The 13512-nt window shown below is 47.7% G+C and overlaps 1 protein-coding gene across 5 annotated transcripts in view; it reads left to right on the forward strand.

Moving 5' to 3' along the window:
- Window positions 1-13512, forward strand: part of RNF17 (ring finger protein 17) — a 201555-nt gene that overhangs the window by 168313 nt on the left and 19730 nt on the right. For 4 of the 5 annotated variants that reach the window (XM_048844981.2, XM_075127254.1, XM_075127252.1 and 1 more), the window contains 3 exons: window positions 1670-1795; window positions 4122-4178; window positions 6717-6833. In XM_048844981.2, the coding sequence (XP_048700938.2) occupies window positions 1670-1795; window positions 4122-4178; window positions 6717-6833 (300 nt within the window). The remainder of the gene's footprint in view (window positions 1-1669; window positions 1796-4121; window positions 4179-6716; window positions 6834-13512) is intronic. The other variant, XM_075127255.1, reaches the window with a different exon arrangement.

The following is a 13512-nucleotide window of genomic DNA, read 5'->3' on the forward strand; positions in this document are numbered from 1 at the left end:
AACCTGACCATTTATTCCTATCTTTTGTTTCCTGTCTTTTAGCCTGTTACTTATCCATGAGAGAACCTTCCCTCTTACCCCATGACAGCTTACTTTGCTTAAGAGCCTTTGGTGAGGGATCTTGTCAAAGGCTTTCTGAAAATCTAAATACACTATATCCACTGGATCCCCCTTCTCCATATGCTTATTGATCCCCCTCAAAGAATTCTAGCAGATTGGTGAGGCATGATTTCCCTTTACAAAAACTATGTTGACTCTTCCCTAACAAATCATGTTCATCTAGATGAGCTTCCACACGAGCTTCCTATGCTGTGAAATGGAAGCGTTTCACCTCCTGGATGCAATGCCAGCGTTTTTCCCTTAGTAATGTCTCTGTCCCCAACATCCTGCACTACTTCCTGGATTTTAAGACCTCAGGCCTTGCTCTCAGCTCGGTCCAAGTCCACTTCGTGGCACTTAATGCCTTCCTTCCACCAGTGGATGTCCACTTGGTGTTTTCCCACCACCCAATTTCTGAAAGGGCTGATGAACGCTTCCCACCAGTCCTTAAACCAACGCCCCCCTGGAACCTCAATCTTGTACTTTCCACCTTCATGAGACCTCCCTTCAAGCCCCTGGCCACATGCTTCCTCTCACACTTAACCATGAAGGTCATATTTGTCATGGCAATCGCTTCCGTTAGGCAGGTCAGCGAATTGGAAGCCATGATGGTTGACCTCCCCCATAAACTTCCATAAAAAGTTTCATTACACCTTCACCCTAAGTTTCCCGAAAGTGGTCTTTGAGTTCCACCTCAGCCAGTCCATCCACCTCCCGGTCTTCCATCCTAAGTCACGCGTCACTCCAGCAGGCAGGACTCTGCACTCATTGGATGTTCACTGTGCACTTGTGTTCTACCTTGACAGGACCCACGTCTCTTGCGCCTCTTCACACCTTTTAATAGCCATTGCAGAAAGGTCACAAGCCCTTTCTTCACAGCACATATCAAAGTTCATCTCTATATGCATCATAGAGTGCTACAATAGTCAGGATTACAGCCCACTGCGTCACATGCAGCTACCTCAGCCTCCCTAGTGGATATCCCCTGGCAAGACATATACCGGGTGGCGACCTGGCGCTCTGTGCATATTTTCACCACTCACTGTGCCATCACCCAGAGAGCGACGGAAGATGCGGCTGTGGGCTGTCTCATCCTGCAGACAGCGATACATTGTTTGTCCTCTCACCCAACTCCAAGCTGATTGCTGCGTTTGGATACATATAGGGACCATCACTTGAAGAAGAAAAGGAGGTTACTTACCTGTAACTGGATGTGTGGTCCCTATTTGTATTCCAGTACCCAATCACTGTCCCCTCTAGTACAGACTGCGCTACTCAGTGCAAAGAGGGTGACTGAAGGACCGTTGCCCTGCATAGCCTCTTATAACCTCACCTGGAGCACGAGGTAACCTATGACGCATGTCAATGGACACTGCTACGGAAAACTTCCTGCTCCAGTGTGTGGTGCGCATGTGCACCCAAGTTTGGAATACAAATAGGGACCACATACCTTGAAGAACCTCCAGTTACAGGTAAGTAATTTCCTTTTTCATGACTACTATGTTTACAAAATCTCAGCCATGATGTTATGTGCATTATGGTAGTAGTCTACTTTGTTTTATTCAAACAGGAATGTCCAGATAATCCATGGGGCAAGATATCTGTTAATCTTTATTTTGATGGGATGTCACTTTCTTCCTTTATGGCATACCACAAACACTGCGTTTTTGAAGATTGTCAGGATATATCAGATCTGGTAAGTAAGATTTAATTTTTGTTTTTGCTGCTCTAGTGGCTCTAAAAGATTAAATATTTAATCAGTTTGTGATTGTGACCTTTTCCCTAGGTTATTGTCATTATTACTTTGTCACATTTTAATGCCTTTTAGGTTTGTTATATATTACTTATGTCTAAAAGTGTATATATCAGCAATGTCAAAGGCATAGTTTCCAAGTAGCAAAAAACATAGGTACAACTTCTTGCCAAAGCGACATGGAAATTCCTAGGGAATTGCAAACTCTTTGCTCTTGAATTCATCCATAGTAACAGTACTGAAAATGATGGCTACTTAATTTAAAATGTTATTAATGAATTTATTATTGTAAACTGATATAAAACTTCCTTATGGACTATCATCCAAAAGGTACAATAGTTAACGTCAGAAAATCATTTAAACTCTCAAATTATTTTTAAGGACACTTATTCAGTAAGATATCTGATTCTCCCTACTTCTTCTGATTTGGTTTCTCTAGAAGTGGCAGAAACTTCAGGGGGAGTGGCTTTTTCTCACTTCATCCTGAATAACATTTCCTCTTTATGGAGAGGGAGGAAGCCAAGATTTTTCTTCTATGCTTTGTTTTTGCTCCACTTTATATTCACTGCTCTGCACTTTGTCACAGAATCATAGAAATGTAGGGCTGGAAGGGACCTCAGGAAGTCAAGTCCCGTCCCCTGTGGTGAGGCAAGACCAAGTAAAGCTAGACCACCCAGATAGGTATTTGTCCAGCCTTGTCTTAACCTCCAATGATGGGGATGACTCAGCCTCTCTTGAGAGCATATTCCACAGCTTAACTACCCTTATAGTTAGAAAGTTTTGCCTAATATCTAATCTTAATCTCCCTTGCTTCAGAATAAGCTATTACTACTTATCCTAGTTCCAGTGGACATGGAAAACAATCGATCCACATTCCTTTTTGTAACAGCCCTTACCATATTTGAAGACTATTAGGAGGTCACCCTCGGTTGTCTTTTCTCAAGACTAAAGATGTCCAGTTTTTCTAAACTTTTCTCAAAGGTCAAGTTTTCTAAGCCTTTTATCTTTTTTTTTTTTTTGCTATTCTCTGCACTCTCTCCAATTTGTCCACCACTTTGCTGGAATATGGAGCTCAGAATTGGACACAGTACTCCAGCTGAGGCCGCATGAGTGCCAAAGACAGTGGGACAGTTACGTCACATGTCTTACATTCAACACTCCTGCTAATACATGCCTGAATTATATTCGCCTTTTTTGCAGCTGCATCACATTGTTGACTCATGTTCAATGCACAATTCATTTTAACCTCCAGATCTTTTTCAGCAGTACTACCTCCTAGCCAATTATTCCCCATTTTGTAGTTGTGCATTTGATTTTTCCTTCCTAAGGGTAGAACTTGCCTTTATTGAATTTCACCTTGTGGATTTCAGACCAGTTCTCCAATTTGTCAAGGTCATTTTGAATTATAATCCTTTCCTCCAAAGTCCTAACAACCTCTCCAAGCTCTGTGTCATCCACAAGTTTTATAAGTATATTCTCCACTCCATTATCCAAGTAATTTAATGAAAATATTGAAAGGTACCAGACCCAGGACTGACTCATGTGGGACTCTACTAGATAAATCTCTCCAGTTTGACTGCAGAGTGTTGACAAACTAGTTTTTGAGTATGGTCTTTCAATTAGGTGTGCATCCACCTTATAGTCATTTCATCCCTTCTCCCATTTAGTTGTGCCCAAAAATGCACAGTTGTTGTTACAAGTATTGGGTAACTATTTTCAACCATATTTTTGAGAGAAGTTGTGAAGTGATGCAAAAGGGAACCTGGTTTTTTGAGGGTTGTTGAAAGTACCCAATCACACCTCAAAGTTCAAGGAGGATTGGTCCATCCTTAAATTGGTTAGTCTCTAAGGAGCCACAAGTACTCCTTTTCTTTTTGCGAATACAGACTAATGCGGCTGCCACTCTGAAACTAGAAAATACTGCAATTTTTTACATATGGAATCCATTTCTGTTAATGAATTGGCCAAATCCTGCAGTTCTCAGACAAAATTCCCATTGGAACTCAATGGAAATTTTGTTTGAATGCAGACTGCAGAATCAGGTTCTAAAGCCTCAATCCATGAAAGTACTTGAATATGTTCTTTATTCCCACTGATATCAGTGAGAGTTAAATGTTTTCCTGAAGAAAGGCAGCCTGTATATATTATGAATTAAGGAAATATTTCCTGAAAAATCTGCTGTTAAGTGTTAAGATTTATCGACATATTTTAGGTGTTTATAAGGCCCCTATTACACTGGTACCTAAATTGAACTGTACTTGCTTTTTAGGAAATAATAAATTACAGTGAAAAGTGTTTTGAGGATAACTGTAAAATCAGCTATGAGGTAAGTTTCAATGTTTAGCGTGGGTGGGTTTAGGTTTTGTGGGTTTCTTACAATTAATCACTAAAATTCATTACCTTACCTAATCCTTTTGTGCCAGGTCCCAGTCTCTGTTTTGGTCAGATCCCTCCTAAAGACTTGCTTCCTTCTTGAAATGGTTGAAACCCTTCTTTATGGTTAAAGAAAAATTTTAAAATGGACTTTTCAGTATTTCAGCCATTTTTAAGTCACATGCAAAGTGCATTATATATTGTACTGTTGCTTTGGGAGGGAAGCCATGGATTGGTTTTTAGCATTTGCTGTTGACTAATGCCTTGGCTGTACCTCTGTTTTATCTTTTAGTGGAGAAATTACACCTTATTATCAGTGCGTTATTCTGCTGTAGTATCTTCTTGTTCTTGGCCTCAAATAAAGTACATATCGTAAGAATAGCCGTACTGGGTCAGACCAATGGTCCATCTAGCCCAGTATCCTGTCCTTTAACAATGGCCAATTCCAAATGCTTCAAAAGGAATGTGCAGAACAGGGAAATTATCAAGTGATCCATCCCCTGTTGTTCAGTTCCACATCTGGCAGTCAGAGGCTTCGGGACACCCAGAGAGTGGGGGTCGTGTATCCCTGACCATCTTGGCTAGTAGCCATTGATGGACTTTTCTTCCATTAACTTATCTAATTCTTTTTTGAATCCAGTTTCAGTTTTGGCCATCACAACATCTTGTGGCAGTGAGTTCCACAGACTGTTTGTGTGAAGAAGTACTTCCTTTTGTTTGTTTTAAAACTGCTGCCTACTAATTTCATTGGGTGATCTCGGGTTCTTGTGTTATGTGTAAGGCTCCATGTTTGTCACAGATTCCGTGACTTTCTGTGACCTCCATGACTTCTGCAGCAGCTGGTGTGCCTGGTCTGGGGGCCGCCTGAACAGCTCAGGCAGTCCCTGGGCCATTCGAATTGGCTGCTGCTGGGGCAGTCTCACCCCCCCGCGCTCAGCAGCAGGAGTTTGGGGGGTTGGGGTGTGGGGCAGTGCTTACCTAGGATGGGCTCCCCAGAAAGTCTACAGGAACTCCCCTCCCTCAGTTCCTAGCTCCATGTGCCAACTCTGCTGGCAGACACCGCCCCAACAGCTCCCATTGGCCGCGGTTCCCAGCCAATGGGAGCTTTAGAACCGGGCATTGGGGCCAAGTGGAGGCAGCATGTGGAGGTCGGAAGCCTGCCCCAGCCCTGCCAACCCTCCCCTTGAGCAGCTGCTGTGCCCCCCAACCCCCAGCTGCACCCTCCCCCACCACCCGCAGGGCCCCCCAGGGCATTCCCCCAAGCCGCCCCCCTCGCCCCCACCAAGTTTTAGTCAGGGGCATATAGTAAAAGTCATGGACAGGTCATGGGCTGTGAATTTTTGTTTAGTGCCCATGACATGTCCGTGACTATTACTAAAAATACCCAGGACTAAAACGTAGTAGTCTCTTTTCCAAGCTGAATAGTCCCCCAGTCTTTTTTAAAATCCATTCTCAAATGGAAGCTGTTCCATGCCCTTTTCTGTACCTATTCCAATTCTTATATTATCTTTTTTGAGAGAGGGTGACCATAACTGCATACAGTATTCGAGGAGTGGGCATACTGTGGATTTAAATAGTGGCATTATGATATTTACTGTTTTATTATCTACCCCTTTCCCAATGGTTCCTAATACTCTTTTAGCTTTTTTGCTAGCGGCTGCACATTGAGCAGGTGTTTTCTGAGAACTATCCACAGTGACTCCAAGATCTTTGTGTGGCAACAGATCATTTAGACCACATCATTTAAAATGTATAGTTGTGATTATTGTTTCCAATATGCATTACTTCGCATTTATCAACACTGAATTTCATTTGCCATTTTGTTTCAGTCACCCAGTTTTGTGGGATCCCTTTGTAACTCTTCACAGTCAGCTTTGGACTTAACTATCTGGAGTAATTTTGTATCATCTGCAAACTTTGCCAACTCACTGTTTACTCCTTTTTCTAGATCATTTATGAATATGTTGAACAGCACTGGTCCCAGTACAAATCCCTGGGGGACACCACTGTTTACCTCTCTCTGTTCTGAAAACTGACCATTTACTGCTACCCTTTGTTTCCTGTCTTTTAACCAATTACTGATCCATGAGAGGACCTCCCCTCTTACCCATTACTGCTTACTTTGCTTAAGAGCCTTTAGTGAGGAACCTTGTCAAAGTAGTGACATCATTTTATTTTTTAATATCTTAACTATTTAGGAGTACCTCTGAATAGCTTTTCTTTAAATATTTACATCGTCCTCCAACAAAATTTGTGCATTGACCGATTTAGTTCTCTAACCTCTTTATCTGCTTAAAAATGGAAGATAAGAAAAATGAAACCAAGGAAAATTTGAATTTGATTTGATTTTTCTTTGTCATCAGGAATGTCTTGTTTACCTTATTTGAGTCTATACAAATAACTCCTCTATAGTTAATCAGAAGTCATAGAAGGGCAAACTTGCAATTAGTTACCGAAATGTGAAGCCTAACTAAATCCTGTCTTGTTGTAGGAGTTGCTGTTATCCAACGCAGGGGCCCCTGTTTTGCCACCATATACAACGCTAACACTACCTATTCCAGGAGAACTTTTTCCTGTTAGTGTTAAGCACCTTGTGTCACCTAATGAGGTATATGTTATAAAAGTTTGTTTAATAACTGTTACAGGATATGACTGCCTCTTTCCAGTCTTGTGGACACTATCATGGAAATATCAGTGTCAGCATACAAGCATTTGTGGTTATCAGTTATTGATAATTTAAATCTGTATCAGTTAATTAAATTACAGCATGTCAGATATTTATATAGTGACTCAAATATTTGGGTGGCAGGAGTGTTTGAGAAATAAATAATCCTGTCTCTATTCTTTAAAAAATATTCTCAATGTCATGTTCACGTTATAGGCATGACCTTTAAAAAGCAGATGCCTCCTTGCACACACAAGCTATGCTGGCAGGAGTATATATTATAGTAGGATCACCCATTCCGGACAGGTCAAAGAGTAGGAGCCAGACTAAGGCAATCCACTAGCCCACCTGGTAGCGGGTTAAGAGTGGGCTAACAACCTACTCCTGTATAAAACAAAGTAATTACAGAAACCTATACAACTGCTCTGTTCAACAAACTCAATCCAACTTAATTCAAATAGACCTAGAAGAGAGATGAAAACATGAAGTGGCCAAACCCCCAAGGAAGCTACTCTACTGATGAATTTGCTCTCTCCAAAATCCATTACCAAAATTGGTACGTGGCATGTGTGGACACTAACATGAGGCTGGTAAAACAGTCAAAGTAACAAAAGAAATGGGGAGATGCAAATTAGATGTACTTGGCCTAAGTGAAATGAGATGGGTTATATCAGGACAAATCACTTTGTCATCTGGACACATCCTACTATATTCTGGATTACCGAATGCCAGTGATATACACAGAGGTGGTGTGGGTTTGATAAAATCAAGGGGGGCAACTAAAAGCCTGATAGAATGGGCACCAGTTTCAAAAAGGATTAGAATAGTACAATTTTCATCAAAGTTCCAGAAAGTGTCTGTTCAATGTTGTTCTTCTTCAAGTGGTTGTTTATGTCCATTCCACATTAGGTGTGCACGCACTGTGTGCACAAGCGTTGGAAAGTTTTTCCCTTAGCAGCTCCCTGCGGGCCCCCCGAGTGGCACCCCTGCGCCCCACCTGTATACCCACGCCGGCCCAACCCCCTCCAGTTCCTTCTTACCGTCCATGGCGACGTTGGAACAACCTCTCTCTCTTTCTGGTAGAAGAGCAGTCCCTTAGCCTTAGAGTAGCTGTTATCAGTTCATTTACATATGGATTGTGAACACTTAAGTGATTAGGTGCTTGGAGGCCTCCAGCACTGGCCCTGGGCCACGGGGCATGCCGCAGGCCCACGGCTTCAAGGCTTGTGCCACGTGCCGCAAACCTATGCCAGTTAGTGACCCCCCACGACTCGTGTCTACGTTGCCTGGGGGACGGACATCAAACTGAAAGGTGTAGGATTTGCAAGGCTTTCAAGCCAAGGACAGGGAAAGAAAGAGACTTCCGACTAAACAACTGTTGATGGAGGCCGCATTGCAGCCACCGGGCCCAGAGTGCCCAATGCTGGCTCAGGCTTCCTCGGTGCATAGTGCCCTGGAGCCGTCGGGAGACCCGGCACTGACGAAGCACCGTAAACTGATGGCCCCGGAGTGCCAGGCGAGGCACCAGCACTGATCGTCCTCCCCGGTGTGGCCCCCGGCACAGCCTAAAGGAAGGCATGGCCTCCCAAGGCACCGAGCACCAACGAGAGTGGGAAGGCCGCTGTACCGGCGCTGACACAGGCTGTCCCAGCAGTACAAGCCCCACTGAGCCCAGACCTAAGTGAGCTCAGTGTGGATGATGGGCTCGAGGGCATAATGGATCAGCCCTCTATGCCTGGCACCTTTGAGGCCACAAAGGACCTCATCGAGCTGTTGGCGGCAAGCCCGGTGCCATCCCATGGACTCCCGCCCCGGCCTGAGCCCAGGGCCCCTGCCACGGGAGATGGGGAGCAGGAGGACCAACCAGAGGGGTTGAGCAGCAGCTAATCTCATCTTCCCCCGATGAGGCGGTGGCGGGTACAGAGGTATCCGGCCCTTCGCCAATAGACCATAGAGCCCACCAGGAACTGCTGCGCAGAGTTGCCAAATATTTGGCGTTGCAGGCCGAGGAAACAGTTGAGCAGGAGGACCACATGGTGGACATTTTGAGCCCTGAAGGGCCATCCAGAATAGCACTCCCGCTCATTAAGACCATTTAGTCTAACTATAAGACTATATGGCAGACCCCGGCCTCTAGCGCTCCAACGGCTAAAGGAGTGGAACGTAAATACTTTGCCCTTTCTAAGGGCTATGAGGTCCTATTCTTCCACCCAAGTCCATGCTCCCTAGTGGTTTCGGCGGTGAGCAAAAGGGAGTGCCATGGACAGCAGGCCCTGGCCCCTAAGGCCAAGAAGGCAAAATCGCCTGGACCTTTTTGGTAGAAAGGTATACTCATCTGGGGGCCATCAGTTGAGTATTGCTAACCAGCAGGCCATCCTCAACAGGCACAATTTCAACTCCTGGGTGGCGGTGGGGAAGTTGAAGGACAACCTCCCACAGTGTTCCCAACAGGAGTTCACAGCCCTGGTGGACGAGGGCAAGGCAGTAGCCAAGACCTCTCTCCAGGCTTCCTTGGATTCGGCAGATGTGGCGGCTAGAACAGTCGTGTCGGGGTGGTCATGAGGCGCTCGGCGTGGCTCCAGGAGTCAGGCCTGCCCCCCGAAGTCCAGAATACACTCCATGACCTCCCCTTTGAAGGGTCCGGGCTCTTCCCAGATCAGACAGACGCGAGGCTGCATAGCCTCAAGGACTCGCGAGCTACGCTCAAGTCGCTGGGTATGCACACCCCAGCAACCCAGAGGAAGCCTTTTAAGCCCCCTCAACGCCAGTACCAGCCTTGCCATAGGCATGAACCTTACCGTAGGTAAGGCAGGGATAACAGGCGACGGCGCAACAACAATAATGTGCTGGGCCAGAGCCAAGACCAGCACAAACCCCAGCTGGGCACTAAGTTAGGCTTTGAAGGTGCGCTCGAGGACAGTGTACCAGACCAGTCACCGGATCCGTCCCTTTGCTTCCTGAACCACCTGTCCTGTTTCTCCAATGCGTGGTCCAACATTACGTTGGACCGTTGGGTCTTACACACTGTACGGAACGGGTATTCGCTGCAGTTCGCCTCCCTCCCCCCCTCCAACCGCTCTTCCCTGTCCCTCTTCAGGGACCCCTCTCACGAGCATCTCCTAGAGGAGGAAGTCCGCTCGCTGCTACAGACGGGGGCGGTAGAGTCAGTGCCTCACGGCCTCGGGGAAAAGGGTTCTACTCCCGGTACTTCCTCGTCCCCAAGGCCAAAGGGGGCCTTCGCCCAATCCTAGACCTGCGCGGGCTCAACAAATTCCTGGTCAAAGCCCACTTCCGCATGGTCTCTCTGGGCACCATCATCCCTTCCCTGGATCTGGGAGACTGGTATGCTGCCCTCAACATGAAGGACGCATACTTTCATATCGCCATTTTCCCAGCACATTGGTGGTTCCTACGCTTCACTGCGGGCCGAGAACATTATCAGTTTGCGGTTCTCCCGTTCGGTCTAGCCGCAGCCCCAAGGGAGTTCACGAAGGGCATGGTGGTGGTGGCCTTCTTACAGAGGCAGAGAATCTGGGTGTACCCGTACCTCGACGACTGGCTCCTGGTGGGCCGCTCCAAGGCGGAGGTGTGGGGCCATGTGGAGGTGGCCCTGAGATTGTTCCATGAGCTGGGGCTCCTGGTCAACATCCCCAAGTCTACCTCGTACCCACGCAGAGAGTGGAATTCATGGGGGCAGTCTTGGATGTGGTGCAGGCCAGGGCAAGCCTTCCGGTATCCTGATTCCAGGCTATCCAACAAGCAGTGGCCTCCCTGCGCCAGTTTCCAACAACAACGGCCAGGTGCTGCCTGTGGCTGGTGGGCCACATGGCAGCATGCACGCACATGGTCAGGCATGCTAGACTGAGACTCAGGATTCTGCAGGCGTGGCTCGCTCGGGTGTACCGTCCAGGCAGGGACCCCCTGGAGTTGGTAGTGACAGCCCTGAGGGATGTGCTGGACTCCCTGCTGTGGTGGCAGTCCCAGCCTGTGGTTTGCAAAGGCATCCCTTTTGCCGCCCCACTTCCGGACCTGACGCTGGTGACAGACATGTCAGACCAGGTGGGGGGCTCACCTGGGGGACCTCATGATGCAGGGGTTGTGGTCCGAGGCAGAGTGGTCACTCCATATCAACGTGAAGGAGCTCAGGGCGGTTCAACTCACCTGCCAGACCTTTCATGCCACTCTGAGTGGTTACAGTGTGACAGTTCTGACAGACAACACTACTGCCATGTTTTATATAACGCCACTCTGGGACCTTTGAATAGCCTATGCGATTCACCTCGGGGCATCCTATCTCCCAGGGGTGTGGAACGAGCTGGCGGACTCCCTCAGCAGGTCGTACCGCATGCACGAGTGGACGCTCAGGGCGGACGTCATGCTTTCGCTCTTCCGCAGGTGGGGCTTTCCCCGGGTAGATCAACGCCCAGTGCCCGCGGTTCTGCTTGTTCCAGGGCCGCAGCCGGGGCTCACTCGCAGACGTATTTGCGATCCCGTGGAGAGGGGCTTGATGTATGCCTTTCTCCCGCTCCCCTTGGTGCACAAGGTCCTGCTCAAGGTGCGCAGGGACAGGGCGGTGGTGATCCTCATTGCCCCAGCCTGGGCCCGCCAACACTGGTACACATAGCTCCTAGAGCTGTCGGTGGACGCCCCAGTAGTCCTGCCCCTACACTGGGACCTCATTGCACAGGACGGCAGGCGGCTTCTCCACCCTGACCTGCAGAGACTGCACCTGATGGCATGGAGGCTCTGTGGCTAAACGCCCTACAGAGCCAGTGCTCCCTTCCTGTGCAGCAGATTCTGCTTGGCAGTAGAAAGCCCTCTACCAGGGCAGCCTATATGGCCAAGTGGAAAAGGTTCACGTGTTGGTGTGAACCCTGACAGGTGCAGCCGGGCCAGGCCCCGGTGCAGGCCATTCTGGAGTACCTCTTGCACCTCAAGCAGCAAGGGCTAGTCCCGTCCTCACTCAGAGTGCACCTGGCAGCCATCTCCGCCTTCCATCCAGGGTTCTCGGGGGGCTCGGTGTTTTCCCAACCAATGGTGGGGCAGTTCCTTAAAGGGTTGGAGAGGGTGTTGCCATACTCCCGCCCCCCAGTCTCTCCATGGAACCTTAATCTGGTCCTTTCTAAACTCATGGGACCCCCTTTCGAGCCCCTCGCTACCTGTTCTCTCCTCCACCTTTCCTGGAAGGTGGCGTTTCTGGTTGCCATTACCTCAGCTAGAAGGGTGTCCGAACTGAGGGCCCTCACCTCTGAGCCACCATACACGGTATTTCACAAGGACAAGGTGCAACTCCAGCCGCACCCCAAGTTCCTCCCTAAGGTGGTGTCCCAATTCCATCTGGGCCAGGACATTTGTCTGCCGGTGTTCTTCTCGAAACCCCATATGGACCCGCGTCATTGCAGCTTACACACCTTGGATGTGCGTCGAGCGCTGGCATTCTATTTGGAGCACACCAAGCCCTTTTGCAAATCCGCGCAGCTGTTTGTGGCTGTGGCTGAGAGGTTAAAAGGCCTCCCAGTGTCGGCGCAGCAGATTTAGTCTTGGATTACAAGCTGCATCTGGGCGTGTTATGAGCTTGCAGGTGTTCCAGCCCTGGCGGTTACGGCCCACTTGACCAAGGCGCAGGTGACTTCCACAGCATTCCTAGCACAGGTTCCGATCCAGGAGATCTGCAGAGCAGCCACCTGGTCCTTGGTGCACACCTTCACGGCCCACTATGCGGTCAACCAGCAGGCCAGAGAGGACGCGGCAGTTGGCAGAGCGGTCCTCCAAGCAGTTGTTCCATGACTCCTACCCTCCAGAGGTAAGCTTGTAATTTACCAAATGTGGAATTGGCGTGAACAAGCATTCGAAGAAGAAAAAATGGTTACTTACTTTCTCGTAACTGTTGTTCTTTGAGATGTAGTGTTCACGTCTATTCCACCACCCACCCTCTTACCCCTCTGTCGGAGTCGTCTGCAAGAAGGAACTGGAGGGGGTTGGGCCGGCGGTGGAATGTATGCGGGGCGCAGTGGCGCCACTCGGGGGGCCCGCTGGCCTGACAGGAGCTGCTAAGGGGAAAAGTTTCCGATTCTTGTGCATGCGATGCACACACACCTAATGTGGAATGGCCGTGACCAACACCTCTCGAAGAACAACAGTTATGAGAAAGTAAGTAACCGTTTTTTCTCCAACAAATCAAACTAACCAAGAGTAAAACAAAAAAAAAAAAACCACCAACCACCTTGTACAAGCAACTACATAACAAACTAGATAAAATCCCCTCCTAGTAACTGGAGAAATTAATGCTAAGGTAGGGAGCAACAACACTGGCAGGGAAGTAAATATGGGGAAACAAAGCCTTGGTGAAACAAATTAAAATGATTAAATGTTTGCTGATTTTTGTGGAATGAATGATCTGGTCATTGGAGGAATCATCTTCCCTCACCATACTATTCATAAAATAACTTGAAAGTCAGCAGATCACAGAACAGGAAACCAAATTACATTATACCAACAAAACAAGGAACCAAACCACATTACAATTCTGCACAAATGTAATAGAACTTCAGAAGATGTAGATAGCAGGAATGGGACAGGTGTGAGAATGGACCACACACTAACTAACTAAATTGAGAATAAA

Source organism: Caretta caretta, chromosome 1 (assembly GCF_965140235.1).
Source record: "Caretta caretta isolate rCarCar2 chromosome 1, rCarCar1.hap1, whole genome shotgun sequence".
In the NCBI taxonomy this organism is placed as follows: Eukaryota; Metazoa; Chordata; order Testudines; family Cheloniidae; genus Caretta; species Caretta caretta.